We start from the raw sequence: 21,567 nt of genomic DNA on the forward strand, positions 1-21,567 counted from the left end.
CGAAGCCTCGATCTGCCCACCACTACACAAAGCTCCTCTCTCTAAACCGTCTCTGGTTGTTTAAAGCATTGGTTTGGTTTAAAGCATAAGCCATTGGCATATTATATATGTCAATGATTGGCATCATTGATTGGCATAAGCAGGCAGCCGCCGCCATTTTGAAAGGTGTCGGAGCTTCCGTCACCACGTGAGGAGGGAGGAAGTGAGTGAGGAGGGAAGACGGAGCAATCGAGCGGAGCGGCTGAAGCAGGCGGGCGAGCCTGGGCCATCATCATCATCATCACTCAACTCGTCTTGACTACCCGGGCTAACTTTAGCTACATGTGCTGAGGTCGAGGGGGGAACTGATCTCAACTGCAACAATGCCGACAGTTACTTTACCGCCGAAAGAGAACGCTCTCTTCAAAAGGATTTTGGTGAGTTAATTGTTAAAGAGCTGCATAACGACAGGTGTCGTCAATATAGACAACTTACGAGTTTAAACATTAATTTGCGGTACTGTCTGTAGCTCTCCGACTGCTAGCTTCAGTTAGCAAAATGGCTCCATTGAATGGGCCAGCTAGCCAGGACCTGACATGCGCTGTCACCCAACGTAAAGCCAAAATGGTAGTTCTTGACTCTGTTGTTATTCTGACGGACGAGTTCGTGGTTATTAAAGTGCAGCACCACTAAAAGCATGTCGGTGCTTGTTTAAATAGCCAGACCTAGCTAACGTTAGTAACGAAAGGCCTCTCTACCTGTCACAAACAACAACCACTAAGTCGTGTTGCGGTAGTGTATGCTGTTAGTTAGCTTCTCAAACTACCTTTTATAACGGTTTTGGCGTTTGTTTGTTGTTAACTGAATGCATATCAGTTGTTTCACCGGAATATAATTGCACGTTTGATGGCCATGCTTACTAGCTATGCGACCTCAGCTTCTGGCCATTTAACGTTAGCTAATTGGCTAACACTAGCCAACTAGCGTTAGCTAGATATCTTGGTTTAGCAGACTTTGGGTAATTGTCGGTCTTAATCTCTCAGTCCTGGACCTAGGACTGCACACGTTTGCATCACCGGCCTTGTTGGATTAGATCATGTGTGAAAACGAGAGGAAGCAAGGGACGGACCGATGCGACTGTGTCAGCAAATCTGTAGCTGCTTCAGGCCTGCTGAGCTCTGGCAGCTAGCTAGCTAACTTAGCTACCCACCCATCCATCCCTCTTTCATATTTGAATCCTTGTGTCGCCCCTCTGTTTATTTGCTATCTGACCACATTTTTATAGTTGCGGATAAAGTTTTAATGGTTACAGGATATGATAGTTTATTTGTAAACAACACAAACATTAATAAAAACACAGAACATAAGACCTGATAAAACGGTGTAATTAAAAAATACAAGTGATTAAAGAGGAATAGAAATTAGACAAACGACTGATTTACTGTAGGAAAGAAGAAAAAAAAACTTTCCTGTAAAGGCAAGTTTTAGGAAGGGTTTCAAATGAAGGCACAGAGTTTGCTAACTTTAGTTCCTCGGTTAGGGGGCTCTCACGGACATATGACCGTAACTGAGCTGTCTAGGAACTTGTGTCATTTTCTGCATGTTAAACAAGTCTTCCTCTTCTGCCGTACTTATAGGTTGTCTGTGTGTGTGTTGTTAAACATCTCGGCACTGCATTGATATCTAGCTACATACTTGACATGAAGTGTGTGGAGTACGTTGGCAGTGACCAGTTTAGTTTTAAAGGCAGGGGCTCTGCTGGGAGTTGGTGGATTCTCAGTTATCAGCACATTGGCAGAGGGCATTCATTCACTCTACCTCTGGCAGGAAAACCACAGTTGTGTGACCTGCACCTGATCATGAAAAGTTAGAGCCTGTATTTTGCTGATAGGCTATAGCTTTCCCTTGAACTGTTGTGCCATACTGTTTAATGTGTTGGATTGAAGTTGTGTTTTTCTGATGTCACACTTAATTATAGAATTCATCTATATATTTTTTAAGACTTTTAACAAATGTCCCGTGGAACACAGTGCATACGTTAAATCACTTAGTGAATAAGAGCTACTATAAGGCATATATTAGAGTATAATGTCACTTTTTTTCCTGCTAAACATTATTCAAGACTTGTCTATCAAAGTGAGGTGACCCATAGTTCTTGTTCCTAGTTAAGAAAAGATCTGAAATCGTTGTCTAGTTGAAACTGTTGTGTGAATGACAGCACCCAGAATAAAATGTCATTACCCTTTCTGCAGTGGGGATTTGATATGAGATTTGCAACTCTCTGGCAGTAGTCAGAAGTGGGCCACACCCCTATTTATTTTTGCTTTCCCAGACTGAGTGCCCAAATGCATTATTAGAAGTTGGCAGGTCTCCAATTTCTGCATGGCACTGAAGTTTCATGAGTTTCCATTTTGTTCTGTTGTGGTCCTGTTAGCCTAACCTAAATGTGGACCTTGCACCGTTAATCTCATTAAAATGGTGATTTTCATCAATGCTTTATTGCAGTCTTGTTCTGACATGAACACTTTTGTGGTGCATTTGAATTTGCAGGGCTTGACTTGCATCCAACTAAGCGCTCTAATTTCTCCCTAAGCTGCAGCAACAAATGACAAAACTGCTGGGGACGGGGCACGGGGGGGGGGTGGTCTAATAGGACTGATGGAGAATGTGAAAAGTACCACAGTGCCACACAGAGCACTGACACAAACATTTTATTCTGACTAATGAATGTAATTCTTTAATTTGTACTTCCAGGTATTTCCTTTCATTGCAGCGATACCTGTAGCAACACGCTCACACCAAGGGGGAGCCTTTTTTTTTGTTTAACATGCTGTGGGACAGGTTGAGTAGAGTGGAACTGAGTCTGCCTGTTGAAATGATTTATCCAGCACTGTCTAGATGGATTATGAGTAGTATTGGGTGTATAGAACAATAGAGGTGCCAGGTAGACTTGGGCAATCTCTAATATTTTTAAATCATCCAGTCGTGGTTACTCGAGATTGCCAGTCTTGACAGGCCGGCTACACGTAATGGGAAATAAAATATAATGCATATGCAGAGCTACTTTCACTTTAATCAATGAAACTGGCTACACCAGCTCGGCGGTCCTGCCTCCTGATTGGCTGACGTGCTGACAGTCTTCTGGATTGATATCATTCACTTCAAACCCTCGTGCTGATAAACGTGGCTCAGCTGGCGGACTTACCACTCCACCAGAAACATCTCCTAAATGAACAGTAGGGCACAGATTCTAGGTATTATAGTTCTGATAGTAAGTCATAAATCGTTTTTATTATTGCATAAAATTAGATTTGTGATGAATAATCATCAGTAATGTGGATATAATGACGAAGTGGGTAAAGGCAAACAATAGAAAATGACATCACTTTACGGTAATGCAGCCTTTAAAACCAGGAAAAGACAACACTTGTGTTTTACGATCTATAAAATCTAAGACGATATCTAGTCTCCTATCATGATATCGATATAATATCAATATATATTTCCCAGCCCCCATTCTAAGATAATGAAGTAGGTTGACACCCTGGTACCATGTGAAAGGTTGTAGTACAATGTTGCAGCGTTATCCTCTTCAGTCAATGTCACTAATGTGAGCTGTAACTCCAAGACTCTCCTCCTCACCACCCTTCCTCCGACATGATGCGAATGTGGCGTCATGTGCTTTGGGAAATATTTTCCCTAAATCTAACGGTTGCACTCCTTGCAGTGAGCCCTGCAGCTTAAAGCCCCGGCTTTGACAGATTCTCTCTGTAACTCGGGGGACGAGCTATTTTGGGTTAGGTAGAGAACTAGCTGGATAAGCACAGCTGGGGGTGCTAAACAGACTAGAAAAGCATAGTAGGGCTGGATGCTTACTCGTTAATCGAAATTCTGAAGCTGTCAACGTATTTTTCCCTTGACAATAATTTCGATTTATTTCTGTTGATAGGCCTACATTCTCCTTAAAAAACATTCTACCGCGTGTGCAGGGTCCGAAATTAACACTTGCCAGTCGCCAAATGCCGTGGCGGGCCGACACGCACACACAAACACTGACACACACACACCACACACCAGCCACTACCTTCTGTTTACTGATAGCTAGTGTTTACCTCAGGCTAATGAATCAGCTAGTAAGTGGCGGTTTTCCAAAAGAAAAGCACAATGAAATAAAATGTTAACTGATAATTAACCGTTGACCGACAAGCAGGAAACGGACTCTCAGTTCACCCGTCCGGGAGGCTCTGGCACATTTTCCGCACTCCGTGTCCGCGGAGAGCTGTAGGCTTATACCGGTGTTCATGTTCTGTGTATTGTCGGACACGTGCAGCCACTTTCCTGAAACCGCTCGCGGGACTGACACGAGTCCACAGCGGCCCGCGGCGTGTATGTCCGAGCCTGTCTCACCCTGCAGGGTGTCAGCTGTGTGTCTGTCTGGCGTACTCTCGCACCACCGGTTTAACTCGCCGGTCCTCATCGATGTAGTTCCGTGTGTCACGTAGCTCTCCACAAGCAGAAAAAAGAGGAGCTTAAAACGCAACTTGCTTGGACTAACGAGTTCATTAGCAGTTAAGAAATAGATTGTACTGCCTACTTACATTTTTATCATGCAAAATACGTTTTTTAAAACTGTATACATTTTTATTTTTGAATGCCGTATCCGTCGTCAAATCACAATTTTATTTTTAAATTTTCGTTCATTTATCGTTCTTAAGGTAAAATGTACACTTAATCGTGATTTAGATTTACTACAGTATGGGGGTGTGTGTCAGTACCCGATCCGTTCCACCTGCACAATCCGTTCTGCGCATGTGCAAGATGACACGTATGCCATGACGTAGGCGCAGATGATAATGCTGCGTTCATTCCATCACCACCTTGGAATAACGGCACCGCTTCCACCTGCACGATCCGTTCTGCGCATGCGCAAGATGTTCACATGCTTATAACGTTAGTTAGCTAATAGCTAATTCGATTATAGCGGTAGCTAACGGTTAATTCGGCGGACCGCTAGGTGATTATAGCGGTCTGCCGTTAGCCTCCACCGGGAAGCTAACGTTAGTTTAGCTAACGGTTAATTTGGCTAACCGCTAGCTGATTGCAGCGGTCTGCCGTTAGCCTCCACAGTTAAGCTGACGTTAGTTTAGCTAACAGCTAATTCGGGTAACCGCTAGCTGAGACAGCATGTAAACTTTAAAAGACCCTCAAAATAAAACTTGAAAATAAACGTTAACATATATAACGGCTGTTACGTCAGTTCTACTTTACTTGTGCTCCTTTAAAATACAATCACTCAATACTTGTCTTTATTGTTATTACTGTAATGTCTTAATTTAGCTGTAGCCTGCTTTTCCCATTAAGTTTGACTTAACGTTATTTTAGACTGAATCTAGCTGCAGAAACAACGTAACCAGTGGGGCGGTGACTGTTATTTCGAGGTGGCATGAACGCAGCGTTATCATCTGCGCCTACGTCATGGCATACGTGTCATCTTGCACATGCGCAGAACGGATTGTGCAGGTGGAACGGATCGGGTACTGACAGTGTGTATAAGCATCTGTATACTTGCATAATGCATGTGACTTTTTTGGCACATTGGCAGCAGGGGGATTTCTGACCGGCACTTTCTGTTCGCGACGAATCATAAAAAACAGCAAATACCGCAGGAACGGTATAACGGAAAATTTTAGTGGTTTTGAAACCGTGACTTTTTCATACCGTGGTATACATTTAAGAACCGGTAACCAGCCCGTGCCTACTGACAGCATTGTCTCTTGTTGCAAATGGTGTTATACCTTCCAATGTAACTTTCTGCAGAAGTTTTTTTCAGTACTTGGACAAGGAGTTATTATTGAAGACACAATGCAAATCTAAGACTCTATGCATGGCTGTCATTAGATTGATTATGGAATGAATCAGGACAATGCAGAGCACTGAGTTGAACTGAACTTTTTCACTAGTTCTGTAACAATAACAATAGTTTTGATGTAATAGTTTGTTACCCATAGTTTGGATTCTGCATGTGGAGAGAAATTGGTGTCAGTAAATGAGATGGTTTGGGTAAAGGTGATAAGGTTGTGCCATTGAGGCGAGTACTATGGCCCGCTGTGTGTACACATCCCCTGATGTGTGTCCAATTACCCTCCATTAGCCCCTTACAACCTTGAACAGATGGTCTTTTTACACATAGGCAACTGTTTTGCACCAGTATGCACAATTCTGTGTCACATTGTCCTTTATGCAGCTCAGTTAGAGTGCAGTGTGTAGATAAAGCATCACCATCCAGCAACTGACAGGACATTAATCCTGTTTGTTCTGTCCTGAGCCCAAAGTCTCTGCTAATGGTACAATCCTCCACTTAGTTCAACAGTGAATTACTTCTAATTTCATAATCTACCTTGGCACCCTTATCGGAGGTTGACGTCATCCTTTTTCAACACGAGTGAAGTCGACAGTAGGACAACAAAATGCCATCTGCCAGCTTAACTCTTCCTATCGCGCGCACACACACACACACACACACACACACACACACACACACACACACACACACACACACACACACACACAGGATCATCTTAAAAAGAGAGGTGTACTGTTGAATGTGCAACTGCGTACTAAATATAACTTTAGGACAAAAAGCTGGTAATTTCTTTAAGTTGGTGTAATACTGTGTCTTAAAAAAGTAAATAATCTTATTCATTTAAGCTTAGCTGTGGGCAGTAGACAGATATGTTAATATGGATATAGATGCATCTTAATATGGATAGTTGGGGGGGAATAATAATGTGCTGCTGTTGTAATGATAGAATTGCTGGTGGTGAACAACAATGACTCATTCTGTATTTATTGCCGGAACTCGGAAAGTAACCAAGACATCATTGTCTCTTAAAGACATTTATCCATTTTATCCATATTAAATAGGCTGAATTTCACCTGGTATCGCTGTGTTCGTCAAAGAAAATTTCCCCTGAGGCCACTATACGTTTTTAATGCTTTGAAACGGGAGCACCGCATAGTCACACAATGCTGCAAACAACAGCACCATGATGAGGCAACGAGCGTCTGTTCTGCGCTATTCTAGTCGCAGAAAGTTGAAAAATAGGTGAAACATTGCTCTCGTCAGTGTCACATATATTACCTGTCCAATCACAGTGGAGGCGGGGCAAAGACCAACCGTCACATCATACACATGTACAAGTGCTGAACAACGGAGGAGAAATAAATACACTTTGACTGATACAAATTGTCATGAAATATTATGTAGTGTGTAGGCTACATATACTTACATTGCCTAATTAAGCAAAATTAACTTCAAACTTGCATCCAGAAATGAGTTTATAATCCATTAAGAATACACTACAATTGGTTCTGTTTTCCCCCATTTAAAAAAAAAAAAAAAAAAATGTATTGCCAATGTATTGACTGTGCATGTGACTGTAAACACAGCCAACCATCAGAGATTTGAAAAGGTTGCGGTTTATTTTCATACAATAATTAACATTTGGAGTAAAGTTTACCATTTAGTTCTGTTGGTGTTATATGTTGTGGATGGTCATGGAAACTTGTTATGGGTTCTTTTTTAAAAGTCAGGGAAAGTTTCTGAAATTTTGTGAAATGTGAAGATGTGTGGGAATCCTGGTGTGATTTCTCTCTCCTTCCTTTCACAGCGATGTTACGAACACAAGCAGTACAGAAATGGGCTCAAGTTCTGCAAACAAATTCTATCCAACCCCAAGTTTGCAGAGCATGGAGGTAAGCAGCAGACGTACGGATGGAAAGATGGATGAAAAGGTTCTGCTGCCAATGGGCAATATGTACTGTATTTCTTACCGTCTGCTGTACCTGTATTGTCTCCCTGCAGAGACCCTGGCGATGAAGGGACTGACCCTGAACTGTCTGGGGAAGAAGGAGGAGGCCTACGACCTGGTGAGAAGAGGCCTGCGCAACGACCTCAGGAGCCACGTCTGTATCCTTATTCATGTCAAGTGTAGGAGATATGCTCTGGGTTAAGCTGTTGTCACTACATTGTTCTCGCAGCACCATAACAATTCTTGAAGTAAAATCAAGGAAATGAAGCTCATAAGTCTTGTTAAAAAGGTCTTTTAGGATGCCAACGCTCAAGTTTACAAACTCATTAACCAATTTGGACCAGAGCAAACAAACTATACAGTGCTCAGCATAAGTGAATACACCCATGCTAAAGTTGACTTATAAAGAGGAATTAAAAAAAATGAGTGAATGTGTGTCTGATGCCACAGGACCTTGGGATGCCACACGTTGTGCTGAGGAGCTCTTGTCTACGTTGAGCATAAGTAGCACGTCTTCTCGCTGTTGCTCTTTTTCTGCCTATCTCTCTCCCTCCCGGTGACTCCCAGGCCTGAGGGAAATCTGTGCACATTTTCAGCAGTAGTGCTGGGCCGACTAAGCCTGAAGTCAACATATCTCTGAGCAGACAACACACTGCGATCTTTTTTTCAGCTTCACCAGTCATGTCTTATCTTGAGAGCCTGTGGCAAAAATGTGTCTTATTTAAGTGGTGTATACTTTAAGGGATACATGCTGATATACCGAGAGCAGGGATTTAACAACAAATCATTTTTATTTATAGTTAGTGATTTTGATAATTTATTTTAGCAATTGGGGCTCTAGGGAATTGTGGTGGACATTTTTCATTATTTTCTGACCTTTTTTTTTATAGACTAAAGAATGAATCGATTAATGAAAATGTGGGGAATTAGTTTCTTTTATATTTATTTAAAACCAAGTCAGCAGTGACTGTTCTTGAACACGTGTTCAGGTGTACACCCACAGTCATTGGGTGTGTGCTGCTAATGTTAACCAATGGCTTGAGCAGTTTTATTTTATTTTGTTTTTGTGTTTATTTTTCCCCCCTCCAGTTTTGAAATTCTCAGCAGAATGTGACTTCTTCAAGAAGTTAACATTTAAGAAAAGCATGTTACAGAACTAACATTCAAGTGATTGATACATGGATCAGTCAAATCAGTAGTCCCCTCTAACCAGGAGAGGTTTATTGGGCCACAGTGACCCCCAGTAACCACAACATCTCTGTGTACCGCTGCGCAGTATACCTTTTTGATAGTAGTTTGATAACATCAGATTATATAGAGATGGTTCCTTAACTCCATGTGCGTCCCAGGCTGGCACGTATACGGCCTACTGCAGCGCTCGGATAAGAAGTACGATGAGGCCATCAAGTGTTACCGCAACGCTCTGAAGTGGGACAAGGACAACCTGCAGATCCTCCGAGACCTGTCCCTGCTGCAGATCCAGATGAGAGACCTGGAGGGCTACAGGGTGAGGACTGACAGGGGAACTTACTATGTTTCTATACTGGTAAATAATTATTCTGAGAGTTATATCTTGGATTATCATAATGAAAAGCCATTTTCAGTCATCCTACCCCACTCAGGGCACAGGTTCAGCCGTGATACGGCATGCCTTAGAGTCCACGGCCAGCTGTGGGAAGCAGATATAAGAAATATGGTTACTTTTCTTTTGTAATGCAATAATAAAACCGACCTACATAATTAGTGGGCAAAGAACTTTTCTGGAATACACCCTTCCTTCTGTCGCTCTGCCTTGTCCAGGGCGCAGCATGGCACTGGTTTGGAGAGGACGGAGCATATCACTAGGCAGATATCGGGTCGCAGTCAGGCGTCACAATGTAGAACCGCTCTCGCGGGACACAGGCTGGGATTTAGATGCTTACTTAGTGAGAGGTATGATGAAAAGTCTGGTGGAAAGGATTACAAATATGGATGAGAGTAAGCAATTTTTAGTTCTCCCTTAACCAGCTAGTAACAAACTGGTGACAATACCATGAATCAGCAAATTGTATCTTCTTCACTTTGTGCCGCCTCTTTTCCTCCTACTTTATCTCTCCAGCTACACATTACGAATCCTTTGGGCCACACAAGAGAGTCTTGGTCCTGATGGTAAGCACAGCTAAATAAACCTGCGTTGGCATATTTTTGTTCTGTAGGAGACACGATACCAGCTGTTGCAGCTGCGGCCAGCGCAGCGGGCCTCCTGGATCGGCTACGCCATCGCCTATCATCTCCTGGAAGACTACGAGATGGCTGCAAAGATCATTGAGGAGTTCAGGAAAACGCAACAGGTTAGACTCGATGACAGCTCAGCAATTTTCTTTATATAAAGTCTGTCGCTGTCATTCTTCACACATGAGGTGGGATGATTAGGAATTAAGATTAGACCTGAGAAACTGCGGTAACAAAGAGCCATGCATATGAACTGTTTTGTGTATCTCAGATGCTGTGCCACACACTGCAGTGTAAGGAGTAACGGGATTACTTCAGTTTCTTGTCACGTCGCATGTGTTTGACTTGCTTACGAGTTACAGTGTACACTTTTAAGCCTTTTTTCAGTTCTTCCTCTCAAAAGTTTTAAATATGGGTGTTGTCTGTATCGGTTACAACTACAATAGAACTCACTCTTTCCCTCTCTCTGGCTTGCTCCTGATAAGACCGATCTGCTTCCTGTCTTTGTGCCATCTATGTAATACAACCAGCTCGTGTGACTAGGCAACTGCAAATAATGAAGAATAATGCAGAGTTTCCTGAACAGCATAGATGCAGAAGTCCACCCAGCAGCTCCAGTAGTTTTTCATTGTTGCTTGTAGAAAATGTTGACTTCACTAACCCCCCGCCCCCTCTGTTTGTTTGTCCAGACGTCTCCAGACAAAGTGGACTACGAATACAGCGAGCTACTGCTGTACCAGAACCAGGTGCTGAGGGAAGCAGGCCTGTACAAGGAGGCCCTGGAGCATCTGTCCAACTATGAGAAACAGATCTGTGACAAACTGGCTGTGGAGGAGACACGAGGTGAGTCACTGTACTCCACTGTTACTCTGTCAATGTCAGCACTCTGAAGGCTACTGTGCCTCAGACGGCCAAAGACACACACATTTGCAGGCTAGAGCAGCTCCGGGGAGCGACCAGAGCTGGGTTAGGAATGTAGGTAGCAGATATTACACATCATATCGTCTACGCTGAAGTTGCAAAAACACCCATTGTTTCTGCTGGTAACATTTTGCCGTCCGTAAAAAAAAAAAAAAAAACTACCGATGTGCATTCAACCCACGTTGAACTCGTTCATATGAGTCAACTGTCGCTCTGTTTGTCACCGTCAGTAGAGAATCCAGGCTGCAGTGTATCGGGTGACCCCAAATAATTATAATAAATAAAACCGCAAGCGGCAATTCCCGGGTTCAGTCCCTTTCTCGGCTAACCAAAGGAAGCAGCCCAATCGCCAAAATCAAAGCCGCAAGCAGCATTGAGCAGATTTCGGGCTTTACAAATCTGAGTAAAGACGCTTCAGCTGGTTTAATTCTGCAGAAAACAGGGTGAGACCAAGCACACACCTCTTTCAACAATACAATGGATGCAGCAATTTAATAAGTCATGCCATTTTGCCCCCTTTATTGTATTTCAACATAAATTGGTACGTACATTCAGGTCTTCGTGCCAGATGTCTCCTTTGAGCAGGACTACTTAATAAGAACTTGAGTTATGGACAATTCCCTGCTAAGCCCGACCTTTACAAAGTTCTTCGATTGATGGCGGCCATGTTTTTTCACCATATCTTGCTCATTTATAGTATAAATGTGCATCTCAGTCCCGCTATGCTGTATACCAATTTTGGTGTTGACAGAATCAAAATTGACAAAAGTATATTAATTTAATGTTTTTTCACATTATGCAAATTAGCAAAAAAACTGTTGTGGTGGATGTTTATGGTCCAAGAGGCTTTTCTGTAGAGCACATTGAGCAGGACTTGAGTGAGAAATTCCAAGTCAATCAGACTCACTGTGTAAGAGTCGTGGCCTTTCAAGGTTTGGGACTTAAGTTATAGTGCCACCATCAGGCCAAAGGGTATCATATTTTATGGGAAGCAGTAGCACATCACTTTTTGTCATCAATTGAATTTGACTCTTTCTGTACTTTTATTTTTAGAGTTTACAACAAACAACGAGACATACTGTGTGCTGCTAGTACAGGGAGAGAACGTGAGCCACAAGAAGGTGCAGTTCAGGGGGCTGTTTAGCCAGCCGGAGAGACTGGACATGCTCTTGAAAGGGTTGCCAAATCTTTAAAAAAAAAATTAATTGGAGTCACGGAGGGAGTGTTTGATTTTTCTCTAATTTCATAAAGGATAAGGCATCCCTTATCCAATGGGTGTGGGAGGGGGGAGACGGGCTCTTCCAGTGCATCAGAATGACACACCTCGCTAATAATGTGAGAAAAGCCACCAGTTCACTGAAGTAAGAGGGCAGTGGGTTGGTAGCAGGCATGACACCGGAAAGGGCTACTAAGGGTGATTGGAGGACTTTGGTAGATGTGATGGCCGAGAGTGAGTCAAATACAGAATTCCAGAACCGAGAGAGAGCGGGACAGGTCCAAAACATGTGACTGAGGTTAGCTGGTCCTAAGGGACACTTATCGCAATTTGCCCGGATAAATGCGAGATAGTTTGCTTTTAGACCAGTGAACTCTATGAATCACTTTGCACTGCAAAAACCCCATGCCGGGCGCAAATAGGTGATGCCTTTCTATGGACTTTGAACTCTAAGCTCTTCTCTCGTGTTTCTATAGGAGAGGTACTGTTGAAGTTGGAGCGTCTGGATGAGGCAACTGAAGTCTACCGCCGTCTGCAAGAGAGGAACCCCGAGAACTGGGCTTATTACCGTGGCTTGGAAAATGCCCTAAAGCCAAGTAGGACACATTAGGAACACCAGCATCATCTTCACTGACTCTTAAAATATCCACATTCATTGTACAATCTACAATTGTCAACCCTACTGAATTGTTTTTTTTTATTTTTTTCTCCAGGCTGTGTAGAAGAGAGACAGAAGATCTATGAAGACGCCTGGGAGAAGTTTCCCAAAGGACTGGTTCCTCGCCGGCTGCCCCTCAACTTCCTCTCTGGTGTGGCCAATAAATCGTCGACTTTAGTTAAAATATTTATTTGTGTCGTAGGAATAAATGAACAAGCCAGCAGCTGTCTTCAGCTTCAGTTGTTTGATTGTATTCATGCTATTTGGGTTCCCAGTTTTTACTCCACTTGTATTTGAAGTTACCGGTGTGTCAAGTTTTCTGATCTTCTCCTCACCGTATTTCCCTGCAGGTGAGAAGTTCAGAGAGTGTCTGGACAGGTATCTGCGGTTGAACTTCAGTAAAGGCTGTCCGCCTGTCTTCACCACCCTCAAATCACTGTACAACAACAAAGACAAGGTGACAGCACTGCTGCTGGATATGCCAGATGACTGCCCTAAATCACAATGACACTTTTTTTTCCCCACCCTTTAAACCAGCTTACATAATGCACTGATGGAAGAGGGGTCAATCTGAGGCAAAGTGTTCTAGATTTAACTTTTTGTGTATTAAGTATTGTGTACTCAGTACTGCAGGTGAGGTAATGTACTCTGTCCTCCTTTCTCGTTGCAGGTGGCAATAATAGAGGAGTTGGTGGTCGGCTATGAAACCACATTAAAAAGCTGTAGAATGTTCAACCAGAACGGTGAGGACAAAATGTATAAATTGGGATTATAATATTGGATTTAATGTCTCTCTAATTAACAATATTGAGTGTGTATTCTAGTGTAAATTGTAATCCTTAATGATTTATCAAAAGTAAGTCGAAATAATTGCAGTCATAATCTGATTTCATGCCACGCGTGTGGGCCCTTTTTGGGGGGGGTGGGGTGTTTTTCCCCCTCCCTCCTTCTTTTTTTTTTTTTTTTTTTTCCCCCTGCAAAATCGAAACCGTTCCGCTGACCAAAAAAGCCCAAAATGATAGTATAGCTTTGTGGACACATTTTTGATGAACCGTTGCGGTCAGTGCTAACCTTGGTGACAAATGCATGGCGTTTCCTGAGACTGCTTCAAAATTAAGGCTGCCCCATGTTTTGCACGTTGAATACTTTTAATGTGAAGCAGCAGTTGGAAATGTTTGCTTTGCATTAGCAGTTGCTTAATGCAGCTATGATACGGCTGTGGGAGAGTGAACAGTAAACGGTGAGGCTGATGCCAAGAATATATCATTAAAAAGCTAAAACTGAAAATGCAATTTTTTTCTGTGAATCCATATCCCTTGAATGGCAATGAGTCCACCACCAAACAAAAAAATTAAGAGCGGTGGTTGCAGAATGAAAATACATTAAATGGCTATTACAGAAAAATGAGGACCTCAAAAAGTATCCAAAACCGGGTCTGATTTTGTTCAATTACTAAAGGATCATAACCGACATTTCTCATTTCTGTTAAAAAGGTTAACTGCTGCAGTCTTTGGTTTACATCCCTGAAGACGTAAACTTACACAATCTCTCTTTGCACTCGCAGATGACGGTAAGGAGGAACCACCGACCACGTTGCTCTGGGTGCAGTACTTCCTGGCACAGCACTACAACATAATTGGCCAACAGACACTGGCTCTAGAATACATAAATGCAGCCATTGAGAGCACGCCTACACTCATCGAACTCTTCCTTATCAAAGCCAAGATTTACAAGGTAAAATACGCCACATTTGTACACGTGTTAGAAGCCGGATGTTGCTGTGCTGCTCGTCTTGACTGTTGGATTGACCTTTCTCCTCCTGCAGCATGCTGGGAACATCAAAGAGGCTGCTCAGTGGATGGATGAGGCCCAGGCTCTGGACACCGCTGACAGATTCATCAACTCCAAGTGTGCCAAGTACATGCTGAAGGCTGGCATGGTCAAAGAGGCCGAGGAAATGTGCTCCAAGTTCACACGGGTGAGAAAAACTGTCTGTGGGTTTGCACACAAGTACACACAGACAGCTGAGGATTGGTTGTTTGTGCCAAGCTACTGAAAAGCTTTTTGATTCAGAAAACAGCGACGCTATTGAGATTTAGTTAAAGCTGCTACTGCCCACCACTGCTAGCAATACAAGTTGTATTTGTCACGGTGACGCAGTCGGCGCCAGTTTAATCCCGTTTGGACCGGGCAAAATCAACCCAACTCTAGTCTCCTACGAATTGTGCGTAGGAGACTAGATCAGCAGTTGACATGATAATGGAGCATGTCCCTGTTTTGTCATTTACTTTGCTAATGCATGTTTTTGCATTGTTTTTGTCCAGGAGGGAGCCTCGGCAGTGGAGAACCTCAACGAGATGCAGTGTATGTGGTTCCAGACGGAGTGTGCACTCGCCTACAAGTCCATGAACAAGTTTGGGGAGGCCCTCAAGAAGTGCCACGAGATTGAAAGGGTGAGCCCTTATTATCATGGAATACTTGGTGTATTAATGCATGCAATGTTTGCATTAGACTCCTGAGCCAATCCTTGATTTTGAATTTTTTTACATCTTCCTCCTCCTTACTTCCCTCTCTCGTCAGCATTTTGTGGAGATAACAGACGACCAGTTTGATTTCCACACCTACTGCATGAGGAAGATGACGCTACGCTCCTACGTGGACCTTCTGAAGCTGGAGGACGTGCTCCGGATGCATCCCTTCTACTACAAGGCTGCCATCTGCGCCATCCAGATCTACCTGAGCCTCCACGACAATCCCCTGACTGACGACAGCAAGGAGCTGCAGGCCGAATCTGGTGAGAGCCTGGCCCATTTGCACCATTGAGTTTACTTGTATATTTTAAATGCTCTCCTGGACCAGGGTTTCCGCGAGGTCTTAAAGTCCAAAATTTCAAAAGCAACATTTTAGGCCTTAAAAAGTCTTAAATTCGCAGAAGTATTGTGTTCTAGGTCTTAAATCATTTTTAAACTGGTCTTAATTTTCCTACGTCCATGTAATGCTACCTCTAATGCTCATTGAAATGTTTGTTTTTTTGTTTTATTCTGTGGTGATGTAGTTCTCTTTGGCTAGTCCAAATATAATTAGCTGTATATGTACAGGTTGTTATCACTGTCACTTTTATTCTATTTTAATAATTTCATTTACTTTGCAAGTACTGTTGTGACTCTGCATTTCTTTGTACTTTGATGTTGTGATATAGATCTTACATTTCATTCATAATGGTCTTAAAAAGGTCTTTAAAAGTCTTAAAGTTGACTTGTTGAAACCTGCAGAAACCCTGTGGACAAGAAAAAGAGGAAATGTAGTAGATTTAGTCAATCATTAACGCCCCGCTCTCTTCTCCAGCTAACCTCTCGGACAAAGAGCTGAAGAAGCTGAGAAACAAGCAGCGGAGAGCCCAGAAAAAGGCCCAGCTGGAGGAGGAGAAGAAGAACGCAGAGAAGGAGAAGCAGCTCAAGAACCAGAAGAAGAAGAAGGAGGATGATGACGAGGAGATTGGAGGGCCCAAGGAGGAGCTAATACCTGACAAGCTGGTCAAGGTTAGAGAAAGAAACATGACGCTGCTTACACGGGTACACTTACAATAGCGTGTGATCGGAGTCCGTTAAAGTGATGCGAGTTCCCTCTCTGGCACTTCCTGTTTACAGGTAGAAAGTCCACTGGAAGAAGCTGTTAAGTTCCTGATGCCTCTCAAACACTTGGTCAAGGACAAAATAGACACACAACTACTGGCCTTTGAGATCTACTTCAGGAAAGGTTGGCAAGCACATTTCAAATGATACTTCACTGAATTTTCTTTAGTTCTTACCATGTTGATACTCTGTCCCTCACTTTTCATTTCTGCTTCACACAGATTTACAATCGGTCTTCTCTTTTCAGAAAAATACCTGTTGATGCTCCAATCGGTGAAGAGAGCGTTGGCCATTGACCCAGACCACCCATGGTTGCACCAGTGTCTAGTACGCTTCTTTAAAGGAGGTACGAGACAGGGTTCTTTATTAAAAACATTTGAATCACCATGCACCTGTAGTAAATATTTAGTTGGTTGCGTGTCCTTCTGTTTTTAATATGCCTTTTTTGTTTATTTATGTATGTCCTTTTTTGTTTTCTACATTCCTCATATCTCTCACCTTCCTCCTTTCTCTTTTCCTTTCTTTCAGTCTCTGAGAGCAAGGAGCTGCTGGAGGTGGTCAGGACGGTGCTGAAGCAGGAGATCACCCGGCTCTTCGGAGACAGCAACGCCATGAGCTTCAACCAGGCCTACCTCAACAAGCACTCCAACTCCATACCACACCGACTGGCTGGTACGCTTCTCTCACACGCAGTGTTGTTAAAAGGATAGGTTCACATTTATCCCCGCGCTTGGTGTGAACACACATTAGGATAATGAAGAATCCAATCTCATAACCCAGCGGCAGTGGCCAATATTTTGGGGGTTCCGGTGTAGCCAGACAATAGCCGATGGGTTCCAAGATTGCATTTTGGCCATTGCCTTCTGCCTCTTTTGCTCTCCACACTGACCGTTTACCTGCATGCAACCAAAGCCTGATCAAACGTGATTGGTCAATGCTACTCAGAAATGGAAACCAGAAGGCTTCCAATACCCAAATCTTGTCCCGTTGCCTACAGATTCTGCATTCATACAGTGCTAAGCATAAGTGAATACACCCATGCTTAAGTTGACTAAAAAGAGGAATAAAAAAATCATCTCTTGGAAATTGAGCTTAATGCCTTAATTGCATTAATGCATGAGTGTTGGAAGAGTGATTTCAGTGTTGTATGAAGGTTTTCTGAGGGGCAGAGGAAGCTCTCAGTCCTGTGTATATTAGAAATAAATAGGAAAAAACAAAAGTCTTGCTTCTCCAAGTCATATTCTTGATTAGTTTTTAAAGTTTTGTTGTTCTCTCCCTGCAGCTGCTAAGATGATGGTGTATCTGGACTCGTCGACAGAAATGAAGGCTATAGAGCTGGCCACTGCACTAGATGAGTCCCTCGAAAACAGAAGCATACAGGTACGCATTTATGGAGTTAAGCATTGTGACAACTGTTTGGTGAAAAGGAGTTATATGTATATATAAAATGTTAGCAATTATACATGGATACCACAGTGGATATACTTATAGCGATGTAGTCCTTATATAAATGATTACCTTAATATATGGTACACAGAGTGTAGCCCATATTTCACCTCTTGTACAGTAAATTGTGTATATAGCTCTGTTGATGGATCACTATTAAGGTTGACTTTTCTTTTAAGAAATAAAATAAATTCCCCAATTTTTCTTCATCCTTTCTCTTCAGATCTGCACGGAGGTCCTGGAGTGTCTTCGGGGCGCCGCGCTGGGCGACTGTAAGGAGCGTGCGGAGTCGTACCGTGCAGAGTGTCGCAAGCTTTACCCCTACACATTAGCTTTCACGCCTCCCGGATACGAGGAGAACACAAAGGTCGCCAACGGAGACGTTTCCACGGAAACGGAGGAGCTAGCCAATGATATGTGAGCGCAGCAGAACAGTGGATGAGAAAAGGAATTGGGCCGAGCACGGAGCCTTGTGGTACGCCTGGCAGCCATTTTGTAGAGCCAGACGTGGGAGGCGAAAAAAGGGGTTTGTTCTTTGGCTCAGCTTAATCGGGTCTGTCCTGGCTTGGCTTGGCTCTCTCCCACATGGTGAAAATCAGGACTGTGTGTGTGTGCGCGTGTGTGCGTGTCTGTGTGTGTGTGCACACGTGCGTGTGTGTTTATGTTGAGAGCATGTGTGCGGTTGTGTATTTGTGGGAGGGGAGGGGGGGGAGAGGAAGATAACAGAATGGCCATTTTACTTTTTTAATAAAGCTGACAACCAAGCTGAATATGAAAATGCAGTTATTGGCATACTGTGAGGGACTGGCTCGGACTGTCGGTTTCCTCGGAGGTGATCGATAACGGTGACAGCAACCACTCGAGTTTGACTCGGTGCTGTTCCAATACGCCTATCGCATACTGCGTTCCCTTAATTTTAAAAAGCTAATTTAAATGAAAATAGGACAACTGTCACTGGGGGACGGGAGACTGAGCTGAGTGGATCTGATCTCTGACAGATCTGTAGGAAGCTGAGCAGGAAGAGTTACTGAGGACCGGAAGTAGACCCTGAGGACATCCAGCGACCATATGCATATCTGTATCTGCTGTAACGCTCCAGGAAACCGCTGATCTACAGGTGGCAGTGGAGTGTGTGAGGAAGGCCCGGTCACTGCGGGGGCACAGCGCGAAGAACGTCGCCTCACATGTGAACAGTTCATTTTGATTTTCTTTGGTCAGACTGTGCTTCCCTCACGGTTCCTGGTTAAACTTGGGAATATGTAATCCTCTGTCTGTTAATATGGAGCACCTCTGTAGCACAGATTTAAAAACTGTAAAGGTTGTGTGTTGTGCTCCATTTCAAATACACTGCTACTCTTAACATTTTTACATAGTTCTGAGAGAGTTGGATAGATCTAAGCAATACCATAGACACCTTCCTGTCCATAATGGATCAATGAAACTCTTCTTATTGATGATGATCATTTCTAGATCTGGTTGAAGTGGTTTAGGCTGAGCCTTCTGGCAGTCACTCGTGGTGTTGCTGTTGTCACTGTTAGACATTGTTTTATCTGCATGTACACAAGGGACGCTAACAGAGTGGAAACATCCTACTTCAGAGGGCTCTTCTCTGCTCATTTAAATGGCTCCTCCAAAGGTCAGAGTTCAGCATCCAAGCCTGTTGCCCGAGGTGACAGAAGTGTAAATGTTACAAGGCGAGTAAATGAATGAGCATCTGGAATTTGTTTTACTTTTTCTGTTCCCCCTCTATATTTTTTTTTCCCCCCCAATCTCTTTTCTTCCCCTTTTTCCTCTAATTTGGGTTCTAATGTGAAAGATGAAATCTGAGATGGTGATGTATGATATCTCTGGATTTTTGTATTAAAACCAAAAGAAAGAAAAGCATTGACTTCTTCTCCTCTGTATGTGTAACTGTTAACCTCACTGAGCTGCTGCTGCTCACGGTTCCCACGCGTCCTGAAAAAACCTGGACGTTTAGAGACTAGTTAAAAAGTGGGAACCCTGGCCTGCTGGTATGTTCTTAGCTGGCAGGTCAGACGGCATTGTGGGTAAGGCTGGCGTCATCACACTCTTGGTCCTCCTCACATTAAATTCAATAAATGTGTTAGTTAAAATTAGGATTATCCTACAATATTTCCAATACATGAAAAAGGTATAGGTGACTATTTCTTTAGTTACCCAAAGTGTAAATGATATAGGTCTTCAGAATAGAATAAATCTTTATTGTCCACCGGGGTGGACATTTTTCTTTGGCTCACCAGACATACAAAAAATCAACATACAAACAACATATCAAACATAGTAAATTGAGTATAAAAATATATAAATATGCTTAAATTCATTAGGATAGCAGCTCATATTGGTTTGGTTGAGGATACTGATGGCATTTGGAATAAAGGATTTTTTAAAAACACTTTTTGCCAGAGGCACTCTAAAGCGCCTCCCAGACTTCAGGAGCTCAAACTGGCTCGAAAGAGGGTGTGTACTATCTGCAGTGATCTTCCTAGTTTAATTCCTCATTCTGTTAGTGTATATTTGGGTCAGATGTTTTTGGGGTTTTCCCACTATTTTGCTAGCCATTGACACTATCCTATTAAGCTTGTTCTTAAGTTTGCAGCTTAAATGGCCAAACCAAGCAGAGAGATGAAAAGTTAAAACACTTTCAATATGTGTGATGTATACTAGCTCAGTAATCTGAGCACTGACGCCCAGACAGCTCAGTCTTCTAAGGAGACTGAGTCGTTGTGAGCATTTCTTCAAGATATAGTCTGTGTTACCTGAAAAACTCAGAAAGTTGTCAAGAACCGTACCTTTTAATTTAAGGTACTTAAATGTTCCCACAGTTTCAACTACTAGACCATTCAATAAAACTGGCTCTATTGTTACATCTTTTTTGTAAAAGAGTAACTTGTTTGTCTTTGCCACATTGATCTCTAGCTCGCTATCATTGCACCATGCTTCAAGGGCCTTTATGTGTGCTAGATAGGAGGCCTCACCATGGGGATCAGTTTTTTGTAAGAGGCCAAGTAATGCCATATCAGCATATTTTATCAGTTTAACGGTGCTGTTATTTATGGAAAACTCATTTGTAAATAGAGAGAAAAGCAAAGGGGAAAGAACGCTGCCTTGTGGGCAGCCTGTGCTGATAGTATGCTCTCCTGACAAAATGCCGCTTACACATACCCTCTGAGGGCGACATGAGAGAAAGTCTCTGATCCAGAGAATCAGACCCCGATCTATGTTAAAGGGGTGATAGAATGATTATATAGGGTATTTCACACTGTTCCTTATGGTCTCCTAATGGGGTATGTAACATTAGTTGGGCTGAAAATGGCCTGGTTGATATTTTATTGGCCCTTATGCATCCCTGTGTTTTGGCCCTATTTGTAACAAGAGCTTTTCTTCCAAATATGGTATGGTCATGAATATTTAGATGAGCTGCGCGCTGCTTGGTTGAGCCTTAGCCCCGTACACACACATAGAGACGCCACTGATTGGTGAGTGAGCTACGCCTACACACACGCATTAGAGGTCGTGTGCTGATTGGTTGAGCGAATCTCCAATACACATTAGAAACGCAGAGAATCTCATATTCCAGACACTGCAATGTTTCCTTACCAAATTCACTTCTGAGACTTTTTATGCGAGAAATCAACGATATAAAGCTCAAATATGGGCCGCTGGGCGTTTACG

The 21,567-nt window shown here is 42.9% G+C and overlaps 1 protein-coding gene across 1 annotated transcript; it reads left to right on the plus strand.

Moving 5' to 3' along the window:
* Positions 1-222: 222 nt before the first annotated feature.
* On the plus strand, positions 223-19,758 carry naa15b (N-alpha-acetyltransferase 15, NatA auxiliary subunit b). The gene is made up of 20 exons (XM_039803614.1): positions 223-416; positions 7,650-7,734; positions 7,844-7,948; positions 9,140-9,297; positions 9,986-10,120; positions 10,691-10,844; positions 12,615-12,734; positions 12,852-12,947; positions 13,147-13,253; positions 13,467-13,539; positions 14,361-14,530; positions 14,622-14,774; positions 15,121-15,249; positions 15,377-15,590; positions 16,142-16,335; positions 16,444-16,552; positions 16,676-16,774; positions 16,957-17,100; positions 17,711-17,808; positions 18,098-19,758. Exons 1-20 carry the CDS (start codon positions 363-365, stop codon positions 18,293-18,295), a joined length of 2,595 nt encoding a protein of 864 aa, XP_039659548.1. The 5' UTR covers positions 223-362; the 3' UTR covers positions 18,296-19,758.
* The last annotated feature ends 1,809 nt before the right edge of the window (positions 19,759-21,567 follow it).

Source organism: Perca fluviatilis, chromosome 1, assembly GCF_010015445.1.
Source record: "Perca fluviatilis chromosome 1, GENO_Pfluv_1.0, whole genome shotgun sequence".
NCBI classification, from domain to species: Eukaryota; Metazoa; Chordata; class Actinopteri; order Perciformes; family Percidae; genus Perca; species Perca fluviatilis.